At 32.2% G+C, this 14,945-nt stretch overlaps 2 protein-coding genes and 1 pseudogene across 2 annotated transcripts; 2 read left to right on the top strand and 1 right to left on the bottom strand.

Annotated features, from left to right (window-relative positions):
• Positions 1-590: 590 nt before the first annotated feature.
• On the bottom strand, positions 591-8,598 carry LOC121391134 (centrosomal protein of 135 kDa-like). Its single transcript, XM_041522862.1, is given in 10 exon segments — positions 591-599; positions 1,743-1,796; positions 2,486-2,698; positions 2,881-2,922; positions 2,924-2,980; positions 5,817-6,044; positions 6,991-7,140; positions 7,328-7,459; positions 7,839-8,368; positions 8,496-8,598. Coding segments are annotated over 10 exon segments (1,518 nt in total).
• A 209-nt stretch (positions 8,599-8,807) lies between these two features.
• LOC121391133 (ras-related protein SEC4-like) lies at positions 8,808-10,174 on the top strand. Its single transcript, XM_041522861.1, has 3 exons — positions 8,808-9,012; positions 9,056-9,297; positions 9,977-10,174. Exons 1-3 carry the CDS (start codon positions 8,808-8,810, stop codon positions 10,172-10,174), a joined length of 645 nt encoding a protein of 214 aa, XP_041378795.1.
• Positions 10,175-11,755: 1,581 nt separating this feature from the next.
• On the top strand, positions 11,756-12,361 carry LOC121391131 (annotated as a pseudogene).
• The last annotated feature ends 2,584 nt before the right edge of the window (positions 12,362-14,945 follow it).

The following is a 14,945-nucleotide window of genomic DNA, read 5'->3' as shown; positions in this document are numbered from 1 at the left end:
ACTAGACTAAATTGTACATTAATAGTCCTCTTAGTAGTAGTAGCTATATAAATTTATCGCTATCTAATATCACTAATTACTAATGCTCATAAAAAAATCCACTAATTACTTACTGTCATCACCTAAAAAAACACCATTAATTAAAGCCATTTAATTTATCAAATCACCTAAAAAATACACTCATTTCCTACACACACAGTTCACATCAGAAATTTCTTGAAACATTAATATTATATTTACTAAACTAACTTAGTTTTCTATACAGTTCTGTATCTAGTAATAATACACTTTGCTTTTAGTTATTTCCATCATTAGTAGTTTCTAGTAAAGAAGACTAAAGCAGTAAAGACTTCAGCAGCAATTTCTCACTGATAACTCTCCAGCTTACTTTAATGGGTGTGGTTCTTACTAAAAATGCAAACCCGCAAGTAAAGATGGCGCTAAGAGTTCAGACTACAGACTGTAGGAAGAGGAGGAGACTTTGACCTAAAAGTTTATATGATGTCTGTTCTAGTCTATAATGAAAACTATTAGTTATGTATTAACAGTGGAACTTTTACTTAATGTCCTAGTGGATGTCCAGAGAACAGTCATGAGATCTTAAAGATATAACAATGTTTCATTAATAGTCTATTGTTACTCTCTTAAACATAAAATCATTTACATACTTCAATATCAGACATACTATACATATAAATGTAGGTCTTTATATACCAGCACTGACTATTGGATTAAATCAAGTACTAGGTCCATATTATCGTATTATTTATTATTTTTATTTTATTGTTGTATACAAATTTGAGAGTTACAAATAAATTTAAAAATATATAATGTAACTAATATATATTAATTTTATTGAAATCAATATAATTAATTATCATTTTCTATGATGACAATGAGTGTGACTATTGATCATGTTATGAAACTACTGACAATGTCTTATTATGATGAGGACAACTAGTCACTTTTTGTAATCTCATAGCTCTTGCTAACTTCCCAATATTTAAACATTATTAACAATTATTAGGTAGTTTTAATAATTGTTAATAATATGTTTTTTGATTTAAAACTATTTGTTAAACTAGTGTTCATTATTAAATGATTACTTCCTGTTAATTATACATGTATACATATATAATAAACATAATATGTTATTATATTTATTGGAGAAGTTCTTTAGATATTTTTTATTGCTTTCATAAACTTGATCAGTAATAAAATGTCTAACCAGTCAGTTAATCCATTATTCATTATTTCATTGATCCATTCCATTCATCCATATAGTGTATTAATATAATCTCTATCTACTTACTCCCACACTCATTAGACATTTGATGATCACTGATCTCCAATGATAACAAATAATTGAGACACTAAACATTTTACTAGTTAAATATCTGACAATATGTTATATTTTATTTCTCTTATTTATATTATCTTTATTGTATTAATATTGTATACAAATTATATACTAATAAAATAATATATTATAATACTAACAATTGTAATCTTTATCAACCATAGAATAGAAATGCTCTATTTTCTTCAATATTACAATTAATAGTCAGTACAACAATAGTTATATATATAATAATAATAATAATAATATATAAAAATATTGATATATTAATGACTAGTTTTCAACATAGGAGGAGTAGATAACAGTTCATGTACTAATTCTAATAAAATAAAAGGAAAATAAACAACAACAATTTCTGTAAATATCTAGCTGAATTACTTACTAGCACTTTGTGATTGAGGTCCTCTTGTTCACGAGCAATTACCTCTTCAACTCCCTACAATAATAAAGTTATGACATTATATATCAGTGTTCATTATAACAGGTTGGTTGTCTTGTAGTAATAATCTCATTAACAATAAAGCTATCCTGTCCCTCTCTTCATTCACTCAATGTACCTTTGATTCTGGTGCTGGTGAGGGTGACAGAGATGGACCAGGAGGAGAAGAAGATGAGACGTGGGAGAAGAGTGAGGTAATGATGATGTAATAGCAGTACGCAGTCTACTCAATTGTTCCTGTACATCTTGTCTAATATAACAATTAATTTTGTTATATCAAAGATTTCACGATAACATACTTTTGTAATTTCTCTGCTGTTTGTTCAGCTATAAGTAATTGTATTCTCTCATTTTTTACAGTAACTTCACCTTGTAACTTCTTGATCTGTTCTCTCTGTAACATACTAAACAGTCTTCATATCATTTATAATACAATCATATTATTACTGATCATTTTCTAGCCTAGTTAACTGTTGTTTAAATGTTGTATCTCTGTCTCTCTCTCTTGACCAGATACTTGAGCTTGAAATTTCCTATATCATTATATACCAAGTATTATCATATAATATTGTTGTTATAATGGAGACCTTCTTTCTTCCTTGAGATAACAAGTTTTCTAAACTATCTACTCGTCTCTGTTCATCTGTGTACTAAAATGGAGAGAGAGAGAGATATCATTGACTTACTAGCTGAGAAATCATATCCTGTGTTAAAGTTGTTATCTCTTCTCTTACTTGTTGTTTAAGTAGATCTCTCTCAGCTATGATATCAACTAGTTCTTGTTGTCTCTGTTCTTGTGTAACAGACAATGATGATAGTTGACGTGTAAGAGACTCTTTAGTACGTTCTAATTGAAGACACAGTTCTCTCACAGCTGTCAAATCACCCAGTAATGCTTTCTACAATAAAGAGATATAAATAAATAAATATATTATTACATAACACATACACAATTAAGGAGTTTTATGACTATTATGTAATGTAATGAAGTAATATAGGAATATACATGTTAATGAATAGATTATGAATGGATGGATAGATGGATGAATGGATAAATACAGATGAGTGTGTCCATAGTTACCTTCTCTTCTTGTTCCTGTCGTACAGTTTGTTCCATTTTTTGAGAGTGAATGAGTCAAATTTGATAATTGTAGTTCATAAGATTGTAATGTAGTAATATGCTATAATACATTATATAATATATTATATTATAATAATGGGAGTACCTGGTCTATCTCACTAGTATATTGTTGACATAATTGTTGTAGATGATCTCTCTCTTGTTGTAATGTAGTCATTTCAAGTTCAAATGAACTTTGTTGTTCTTTAGTTTGTTGTATAGTACAGTCTAACCTCTCTGCCTCCTTTGTGAGTACACGATATGACTCTAACAATCCTTCCCTCTCTTGATCCTATTGACAAAGAAATGGATGTATTATTGTTATCATCAGAACCATTTTATAATGGACACTGAATTAACAATACCCTCTATAATGATATTAACACTCCACCGTCCTCTGTACTGTATTGAGGACATCTCTATATATTAAGGACATTATCTAGTTCTAAAGTGTCCATTATATAAAGGTTATTTCAAACTGTTTTTATGCAGAGTGATTTCACTAATACAACAGTCCATACCTTAATAATTAACTGTTCTTCCAAGTTGACCAGACGTTGGGTATAACCCTCAATGTTCTTTGCTAATTGATCTCTCTCTTGAACAACTTTACGAAGTTCTCCATGAATAGCTTGGTTCTCAGTTGTCATGGTAAACTAAATCCTGTTTCAATTGACTAACTTGATGCTCTAGTTCACGTTGATCACATCCTATCTTCTCTCTGTCATCCTCAACTCTTAATAGTTGCTGTCGTAAAACTAATAATTTCTTTATCTTTAGCAGTAACTTGATTTTGAACATCAGTTTCAATTGATTTCAAACGTGTGACATTAGTTTCTAACTGACTCCCTTCAGTAATCTATAATAGAATAAATAGATAATATTAATAAGTTAATAACCAGTATATAATATTAATAAGTTAATAACTAGTATATAATATTAATAAGTTAATAACTAGTACATAATATTAATAAGTTTATAACTACTACTAAAGACATTGTATTAACTTAACAATTATTTTTCTTTAAAACAATACCACACAATTAACCTGTTAAATCATTTTAAGAAATATTAAGATTGAAAGTTTAAAGTCTTAGGATTTTATTATCTTTAATAATTTTAATTAATTTATTACATGTTCTATTTATAGACTTACTTTTTGTTGTAGTTCAGTCTTTAATTGAACTATTACTTCATCTTTAATATCACATTGTTCTCTTAAAGTGTCATGTTCCTGATCTAGTAGAGTAAGTGCCTGCGTCACTTCCTCAATTTTCTCATCTTTTCTTTTTATCTCTTCTTCTAATTGAGAGATTTGTGATTGTAAGCGAGTTTTGTCAACTTTAGTCACTTCTGACACTGACATCTGTGGTGTGTATGTGTGTGAAGTGTGGAGGGGAGGGAGGAGTTAGTGTTTAGAATTCACAATGAGTATAAAGATGACAAAAATTCTCTATTTAATGGACCAAGTGTCCTCAATATAGAGGTTGCATAATACACTAAAGTATTAGTATGGGACTAGAAAGTGTCCTTCAATATAGAGGTTGTATTATACACTAAAGTATTAGTATGGGACTAGAACAAGTGTCCTCAATATAGAGGTTCTATAATACACTAAAGTATTAGTATGGGACTAAACCAAGTGTCCTCAGTATAGAGGTTGTATAATACACTAAAGTATTAGTATGGGACTAGAACAAGTGTCCTCAATATAGAGGTTGTATAATACACTAAAGTATTAGTATGGGACTAAACCAAGTGTCCTCAGTATAGAGGTTGTATAATACACTAAAGTATTAGTATGGGACTAGAACAAGTGTCCTCAATATAGAGGTTCTATAATACACTAAAGTATTAGTATGGGACTAGAACAAGTGTCCTCAATATAGAGGTTGTATGATACACTAAAGTATTAGTATGGGACTAGAACAAGTGTCCTCAATATAGAGGTTGTATAATACACTAAAGTATTAGTATGGGACTAGAACAAGTGTCCTCAATATAGAGGTTGTATAATACACTAAAGTATTAGTATGGGACTAGAACAAGTGTCCTCAATATAGAGGTTGTATGATACACTAAAGTATTAGTATGGGACTAGAACAAGTGTCCTCAATATAGAGGTTGTATAATACACTAAAGTATTAGTACGGGACTAGAACAAGTGTCCTCAATATAGAGGTTGTATGATACACTAAAGTATTAGTATGGGACTAGAACAAGTGTCCTTAATATAGAGGTTGTATGATACACTAAAGTATTAGTATGGGACTAGAACAAGTGTCCTCAATATAGAGGTTGTATATATACACTAAAGTATTTAGTATGGGACTAGAACAAGTGTCCTCAATATAGAGGTTGTATAATACACTAAAGTATTACTATGGGACTAGAACAAGTGTCCTCAATATAGAGGTTGTATAATACACTAAAGTATTAGTATGGGACTAGAACAAGTGTCCTCAATATAGAGGTTGTATAATACACTAAAGTATTAGTATGGGACTAGAACAAGTGTCCTCAATATAGAGGTTGTATAATACACTAAAGTATTAGGATGGGACAAGTGTCCTCATAATATAAATATTGTTATTGATAAGACTTTATTAACATACCTGTTGTTGTAATTGTCTTTGTTGTTCTTGTCTAGTTCTCTCATTTGCTTCAAGTAAATTTTGTACTTGTTTTAATTTTGTGCGTAATTTTTTACTCTCTGATTGAGCAGATATTAAAGTAGTTGTTGATTGTTTTAGTTCCTCTTCAAGACTATGAACAACATTTCTTAATGTGTCTGAATGTTGATTTAAATTATCACGTTCCAATGTTATCTAATGAAAGAGAATTATATAATTTATCAGTTCATCTATCATCCATCCATCTATTGATTGATCACTAACTTCTTCAATCCTTAACAACAACTCCTTCATTTCCTGTTCTTCCTCGACTTCCTCTTTCTCTCTTCCTTCTCTCATAACTTGTAGTCTCTCTCGTAGACTCTCACACTCTGATCTCAACTGTTGAACTTCTAATCTAGCATCATCTCGTTCACCTTCAAGTCGACGTAAGAGATGAGCAGTTGTAGGTCCCCTGGACTCTGTACGTACTCTATTCAATTCATCATTGACCTATAGTGCAGTAATATAATAATATTAATAAAGAGAGATCTACTTGAGTATAGAGTAATTGGAAGTTATCTCTATCATGAGTTAATGCTTTAGCATCTTGTTGTATCTATAGAATATAAGATGATATCATATCATATGTATTGTCACTGTTGTATCTATATAGAACAAAGTATATAATCATATGATCACATGACTATCCTGTGATCATCATATGACACAAGATAATATTCTGTTATATATATTATTATGACATATTAATTTTATTACAATATGTAATATCTACTAATGAATCCTCTCAATTAAGGAACACTCACTACATTCAGAACACTACACTAGAACAACCTCTATATTAATGACACCTGGTCTAATGTACTAGTTACAATATATATCTCTAGTAGAGAGGGGATCATTATATAATATAATGTCATTACACTCTAGTACTGAGATATCATGATGTATTTTATTATATACAACCTATTATTAATGATATATTACATGTAATAGCTCATGAAGTACTCTCTAATTATAGACAGCTCACTTGTAATAACTCTGTTTCAAAGCTCTTCACAGCCTCTCTGAGTTCATCCTCTCTTTTCGAAGTTTTCTCAGCTCTCCTGGACTAGAAGATTTTATTGGAGATTCTTTTCTCTTTCCTTTGTCTCCTTCTAATGCCTCCAGTTTATCTTGAAGGGTACATTCTACACAAACAAGTTTAGAAAACTAGTTAAACCAGTTAACATTACCAGTTTCTTTGAGTTGTTGAATATGTTTTTTCTCAAGAGGCGATTTTCCTTTGAGAGTTTTCAAGAAGTTCTGCTGCTTGTTCTGAGTCACTTTGAGATGTAACTAACATTTCTGCCATCCTCTGATTATCAGAGACCACTTCATTATGTAACTATTAAAATGATCACAGATACATACAAGTTAGGACACTACAATCACTAACTGTTTGTTGTTGTTGTTTCTCTTCTTCTAATATCTTTAGTTTTTGAGTGAGTTCATGACATTTCTGGACTAACTTATCCACTTCAGATTTCAATGATCCCTCCTTGTCTTCTCTCTCCTTCTCCATCTCCTTCACTAGCTCTCCTATCTCCTACACATAATAGGACAACATACATTCATAACATAGGCTAATATACTTCAAGTATTATTACATTAAAAGAGACACACATTATTATTATAATAATACACTCACTCACAAATTGTTTCTAAAGGACCATGTACTATGTCCTCACGAACATGTACTATATATCCTCATAGATACATTATATAGTACTTACTTGTAATTCTGTACAAATACGTGAGTTTTTACTACTTAATTCATCAACTCGAGACTGCAGCTGTGAATTTTTAGTCTGTTCTTCTATCAGTTCAGATTCCAATTTCTGATTAGCTTGTTGTAAGAAGTCCACCTGTAAAGAAAATATTTACATATCATGTTGATATTAGGACCCCTTGTGTATAGGGCCTGGAGTACGACCTGAATATTGAGATGAGCAGTCATTCTTTCATTACTCTCTATTTTGCCTTCCATAGCCAATGCTTCAGGAGGTCGTCCTCCTCTTAACTGACTAGAAAGACGCTCTATTTCTCCTTCTCTTCGCTCCACCTACAAAAATGTAATTAATTATTTCATCCATCCATCTACTCTGTTATCCATCAATCCATTTGTCCCATCAATTTATCCATTATTCTTCTATCTGTCCATTCATTATTTATCTGTTCATAAAAATATCAATTCATTCATCCATTCATTTGCCTGTATGTCCATTTATCTACCATCTTACTAACTTGTTTCTTAAGATCTTGTATACTATCTAATAATAATGATTTCTCTTTTTCTAATTGTTCTAAAGATCTTTGCATGTCAGCCATTTTGTTGTCAGCTACTTTGAGGAGATCAGCAACATAAGGATCAGGAGAAGGAAGGGTAACATGAGCTTTCTGGGACGTGGGGACAGATGGGTTGTCTGTGAGTGTAGAATCAAGTTCCATACGTTGTCGACGAAATGGTATTTGCCGTTTTCTTCCACCTGGAGTTTGAATGACAGCTTGCGAGTTTTTTTCTTGAAGTTCTAAAATTTTTTCAGACTTTGCTTGTGACTCTTTTTCTTGTGTAATCAAACGTTGCATATACTGATTGTTGAGAAATTTTAAGTCAGTGTTCTCATGTTCAAGTCGTCTTATAGCTGCTTTTAACTCTTTAGTTTTGAGTTCAAGAGATTCTTTAAGTTTCATAATTTGTTGATGAAGACTAATGTTTTCTTGAGTTAATCGACCATTGTCCTGTTGATATGGTGCCACATGCCGTTCCCATAAACCTAAATAGCAGACAGATATATAAATGATAAATGTTACAAGACTTGCTTTTTTGTTCTTTATTCTTTGTTAGTTGTAATTTAGCATTTCTCAAGCTCTCTGTTGTGTGAAGTAAGTCACTAAAAATACGTTCAACCAGAGGTAGAGACTCCACTCCCAGAGGCTGACGATAGCCTAATTGATCTAGACGCTTTCTAAGTCCAGTAAACTTTCTTTCCATAGCTGTGGCCATCCTCTATGTTTTTTCGTTTGGCGCCGTGATAGCAAATTGGAATTTAATAAGCAATATTATACAAAAATATACGAGATTTTACGGAAAACGCTTGAAATTTCTATAGAAATGGAAAGGGAGCAAAATATCTCATGACCACACCCTCTCTTGTAAACACACTCTGTACTCAACCGTAAACTACAAACACGTTATAAAATGATTCAGCAGTTATGGAAACAGTTGATCTTAAAGTCATCATCATTGGAGATGCTGGAGTTGGTAAGACGTCTCTAATGTATCGATTAGTCAGAGACAAGTTTGATCCAGCCTTTCTGACAACAATTGGTGTAGATTTTTTGAGAAAAAAAGTCTCAGGAGATGAACAAACCTATCAACTTGTTCTGTGGGATACTGCTGGTGCTGAGCGATTTACATGTCTGAACCAAACACTTCTATAGAGCACTATCTTGTATTGTACTGGTGTTCTCTGTTGATAATCGTGATAGTTTTAATAACTTAGACAAATGGTATAATGAGTGCATACAATATACACAGGTTAATATTGAACATGTACCATTTGTTTTATTGGGTAATAAAACTGATCTTGAGACTGTAATAACAGCAGATGAAGTAAAGACATGGTGTGATAAACATCATAATATCCCATATGTTGAAACTAGTGCTAAAAATGGAACTGGAGTCCAAGAGGGTTTTGAATTGGTAACCAAATGTTATCATGACCTTACACCTAAACAAAAGATTGAATTGAAAGCTGTAAACATGACAAATAATGCTACAAGTGAACAAAGTACTTTGAGTGGCTGGATATGTCAATGCTAACTAATGATACTCCATTTTAGTTTATTGTATATCCTGTGTTATGATGAGTACAAATTTATTATTTTTCATTCAAAGAGTTCATAAAATAAACTGTATATATATATTATTAGTAATTGCAACTTACTACATATCTCCAAGTTTAAAGTGGTTGTTATAAGAAAGGTCAGGCATATTGACTTACCAAATAAGATGCTTCAACTTTGTCTCGCGTAGCCAGCCCCTCCCTCTCGGGAAGGGCTAGCTACGCGAGAACTTTGATAAAATTGGAGCAGCCAACTTGACAAAAAAGATAACATAAAAACCAAAAAAGGTATAAGAAACTATTAAACTAATTGCTAATAGAAATACTTATAGTAATTGGACTTGCAAATATTACATTCCTTATGCTTGACCTGCAAGAATGCTTGCTTTATTACAAGTGGGTGTGGTGAATGTCCTAGTTATAGTGTGTGAACATCCATGACTGGTAAGTGATACCACACCTGTAACGTATTATGTTATAGTATAAATATCTTTCTACTGACAAAAATAGCACTTGTATTCAACATAATTTGATTAGATAATGGAAGGAATTCCTGACCTCAAAGTAAGACTCATTGGAGATGTTGGAGTGGGTAAAACATCTCTTATGTATCGATTTGCTAGAGATACCTTTGGTCCAGATATCCCAACATCCATTGGAGTTGATTTTTTGAGAAAGAAAGTTTCAATAGATGAAGAAACGTATCAATCACTGTCTGGGACACTGCTAGGGTGAACGATATATACCATTGAGTCCAGTCTTCTTTAGATCACTATCATGTATTGTACTAGTGTTTTCTGTTGATAATCATGATAGCTTCTCCAACTTAGACAAATGGTATGAAGAGTGTGTAAAATACTGCACAAAATTGATATTGAGAGTATGCCATTTGTTTTATTTGGTAACAAAAGTGATCTCAAAGTTGTGATTACACCAGATGAAGTAAAGACATGGTGTGATAAACATCACAATATTCCGTATGTTTGAAACTAGTGCTAAAGATGGAACTGGAGTCCTTGAAGGTTTTGAATTACTTACCAGACGTTTTCATGAGCTCACAACAGAACAAAAAAATTTGCTAAAAACTGTAAAAAAAACGACAAATAATGCTAAAAAATGAACAGAATACTTCAAGTGACCGGGTCTGTCAATGCTAACTGTTTTAATTTTTACTATAATATCATTTAATTTTTAGTATGATATTTCCTACAAACTCTTATTTTTTATTTAAAAAACATAAAATAAATAAGGAAGCTGGTAGATCTGTGATTAGTAACCACACCTTATCCACCTGTAGTGTATCTGCTGACAAATTCATCACTGTGTGTTCAGAATATTTTTAATTCAATATGGAAAGAATTCCTGAACTCAAGGTGATAATCATAGGAGATGCTGGAGTGGGTAAGACATCTCTGATCTATCAATTAGTGATAAATAAATTTGATCCAGCTCGTATGAGTGCCCTTGGTTTTGACTATTTAACAAAAAGAATTACAATACAAGAACAGATATATCAGCTTATGCTTTGGGACACAGCTGGTAGTGAGCGAACTGCTGTACCGTTACATAGAATCTACTACAGAAATCCATCTTGTATTGTACTGGTGTTCTCTGTTGACAATCGTGATAGTTTTGTTAACTTAGACAAATGGTATAATGAGTGCATACAATATACACAGGTTAATATTGAACATGTACCATTTTTTTTATGGGTAATAAAAACTGATCTTGAGACTGTAATAACAACAGATGAAGTAAAGACATGGTGTGATAAACATCATAATATCCCATATGTTGAAACTAGTGCTAAAAATGGAACTGGAGTCAAGAAGGTTTTGAATTGGTAACCAAATGTTATCATGAGCAAAAACAAGGAAAGACATTGAAAACTATAAAACTTGATCATACCACTAGTAGTAGTAGGAGTTATAAATGTTAAATATGTTTTAATTTTACCTTTGAAAAATGAGCTGCATTATTTTTATATTCTGCAAAATAAAAATTATCTTATTAATAGTAAGTGGGTGTGGCTCAATGACCTCAGTCAGCCTACCTGATCATATGACCTTAAGTGTGAATACACTCTTAGTTAGTGAGGACAATCTCAGATGACGTGGTGCTTCTAGCTGAACTGGTTAAGTTAGAGTAAGCAAACGAGACTCGAGGTAAGCAGTAGACCTCGTTAATTTACTTGTGCTAAGTCACTGTATGATAGCTTATAGTCGTTCTATGAAAGGTGGGTGTGTCTGCAAGACCTTATTCCTTCTTCTTTCACTACTCAGGTGATAGTACCACGTACAAGACTGCCTGACAGTCATGTCAAACAAGCCAATATTTCTCAAAGTTGTCCTGCTTGGAGATGGAGGGTAGGCAAGTCCTCACTCATTCAACGATTTGTGAGCAACAAATTGATCCTGGTATGTCCATACTATTGGAGTTGAGTTCTTAAATAAAGATATGGAAGTTGATAATGATCGTTACACACTTCAAATTTGGGACACTGCTGGTCAAGAGAGATTTAAGAGTTTGCGGACACCATTTTATCGTGGTAGTGATTGCTGTCTGCTCACTTATGCTGTAGACGATGTACAAAGTTTTCAAAATTTAAGCATGTGGAAGAAAGAATTTCTTTACTATGCAGATGTAAAAGATCCAGAGAATTTCCCTTTGTTGTCTTAGGTAACAAAATTGATGTCAGTGATCGTAAAGTAAGCCCCGAGGAAGCAAGAAGATGGTGTACTGAGAATGGCAATATGCCATACTATGAGACCAGTGCTAAACAAGCACTTAATGTAGAGCAAGCCCTTTGAAGCAGCCATCATGAGAATAAGTGTTTTAGGACATTTATCTATTTCTAAAAAGACTGACTTTACTGTTGACTTGAGTGGGAAGAAGCCTAAGGGAGGTGGGTGCTGTGCGTAGACCATATTATTCACAATTTAAATCTATAATTTATAATAATTAAACAATGGGCAGTGATTTTTTTGTGGCAATTAGAGTTATTGTTGTATAGTAAAATATAATGTTAACATTTCATTCTCTTCTTGTGTGTGAACTATAAATATATTAAATAATCTTTGACCACACTTTCAATTCTGATACTTACATTATATTGAATGTTCTTTTTCTCTTTTCATTTCCCTTCTTCTCATATTTTATAATATGTATTTCATTCAAAAAATCCTTTTTTTCTAATCAAGATAAAATTTTCACATTATATAGAACAAAAATTATTATAGCAGAAGACAATATTTACATGCATATGAGAGGATGACATTAATGATGTAATAGGGATCACATGATTAGACCCCTATCGTTATGACTAACAGTTAAAAATTAATAGATCACGTAACAGTGATATGACTTATAAAATTGTACAACAACTTTGAGTATGGTCATTGGTTTTCCGTGAGGGTCTGGACTGATCTGTATAAATAAAAAAATATATTATGAGTAATTCATAATGTGTCTATTAACCTTGTGTTTCTTCTTGAGGCGCATTGGCTCTGACAATAAGATGCATCACAATACTTTTGTTATGAGGAAGTGACAAATCTGAACCATAGGAAGTGACATTAAAAGTCAATGATGTTAGTAGACAGTAATATTTCCTGAATCATATTATTCATATAAATTATTTCAATACCCATATTTGTACAATTCTGCTCTAAGGTTCAAGGTTTAATACCTATGATGTAATATAAATGATCTTTGATGTGGCAATAGGCGTTGCTGCCATGGTAACACAAAGGAAGTGTCGTGTACTATGAGGTTTATGGGATATGCTTTGATACACAGAGAAAATTGGCTAGACAATTATCTATCATTAACACAAAAAATGCTATTTGTATGGGAAGAAGTCCATATATAGTTACTACATTGTTTGTATATTATAATATAGAGCCTATTAATTCTATGTGACAATTTGTAGAGATAACACTACATATTATACTATACAAAGTGCCAATTGATTAGTTGGTGCTATTTCCCCTTACAAGCAACAACAAAAACAAGAGAAATAATTACCTGATAATGTAGTAGACTGACTGAGAAATTTCCTTGATAAAGTAATTGTAAGAATTGAGGATGATCAAACTGTTCTTTCTTCCCATTCGACTGGCCAGTTAGTATATACATGACGAATTATCTCTTTGGATGTTACAGAGGGTTCAAATATAATGTACTAGTCTCTCTGTTACTAAGAGAAGACGAAGAGAGATCTGTAGAGAATGAACTTTCAATACTAGATCAATAGAAGGACTCTTACTTTGTTACAAGTGATTCAGTTGGCATAGCTGGCCAGTCTCGATAAGTTTACACCCTTAGATCACTATTGCCAGACGACCACCACCCCCCAGACCAAACCTGTCAGTTGATTGATGTAATGACGTCATTATTGTCAAAAGACGTTATGAATATAAGCGGAGTGAATTGAGCTCTCTTTATAAGTTGTGAACTCGGTGGAGACGAACAGTTGACTACTACTCCCAGCACAATCAAGCGAGATTAAGTCTTAAAATCACCAGCAGCAGATTATTACAATGGAACAGAAACCATCAGGAGCGAATGGATATAACGTCTGAACAAGATTTGTCAGCAAAAAGACTAGCAGCAAGCCCAACCTCTTGAAAAAAATCGGTGATGAAACAGACACTCGCAATTTCTCTCACTTGATATCAGAGTGGAAGAAAGACTGTGGTGTAATACTACAGAGACTAACATTAGTACTAGCAATGAAGAAGAAGAAGTATTATTATGATTGTACAGGCAGGCTTCAGAATATATTAGAAGTTGGACAGTCTGGGCAGTAACTATTCCATGATTTCACTAGAACTGACAGTTATTTAAGTTCTTCCATTTAAAAAATCATGTTTTTAAAATAATATATTTTAACATGTTTCATTTCTTGTAAACACCTCAGCTAGCTAGTACTAGTAAGTACTACTATTCTCCTTTTTAAAAATATTTGATTTTTTAGTTAATTTATTCCATATATCATGTGGAGACACTGAACCCATACAACCATTTCTTTCTTATGTATCAGCTACAAGCAATGTTCCAATCTAAATCAACAAAAAAAACGACATCATTGTTACTATCAGACTACAACGATGATGATACATTCACGAAACCACTCGTACAAAAGGATATATATTATACAAACTTATGTTTTGTGTAATCCAATGCTAATATTCATATTCAACCTTTGTATTGAGGATGGGTCTATTAAAGGACAGTCTAATGTATAGAGAGGTTTCATCCTGTACATACATTATATGTGGTTGTACTCACATGTGTGTAAGTGTTTAATCTAGTCTGTCATGGGTCAAAGGACTGGTTTAAAAGTTGACGACTTCTTCCTGAATATATTCCTTTTGTAGTGTCTGTAGGTATAATTCCCTGAGGGATGTATACACTACAATATAATATAATGTAATTCAATTTACTTGCACTTGGGAACAAAGATTTGTCTGACCCAATACCATTTCCTGTATGATTTCTTCCT

Source organism: Gigantopelta aegis, unplaced genomic scaffold (assembly GCF_016097555.1).
Source record: "Gigantopelta aegis isolate Gae_Host unplaced genomic scaffold, Gae_host_genome ctg1752_pilon_pilon, whole genome shotgun sequence".
NCBI lineage: Eukaryota > Metazoa > Mollusca > Gastropoda > Neomphalida > Peltospiridae > Gigantopelta > Gigantopelta aegis.
Note: the sequence above shows the minus strand (reverse complement) of the source record. Positions and strands in the feature narration are given on the sequence as shown.

Excerpts from the sequence above, each read along its gene's own strand:
- LOC121391133 (XM_041522861.1), top strand. The coding sequence starts at position 8,808 with ATGGAAACAGTTGATCTTAAAGTCATCATCATTGGAGATGCTGGAGTT. Across the intron at positions 9,013-9,055 it reads TGGTGCTGAGCGATTTACAT|TGGTGTTCTCTGTTGATAAT; the intron begins GTCTGAACCAAA and ends CTTGTATTGTAC. Across the intron at positions 9,298-9,976 it reads TCCAAGAGGGTTTTGAATTG|ATAATGGAAGGAATTCCTGA; the intron begins GTAACCAAATGT and ends TAATTTGATTAG.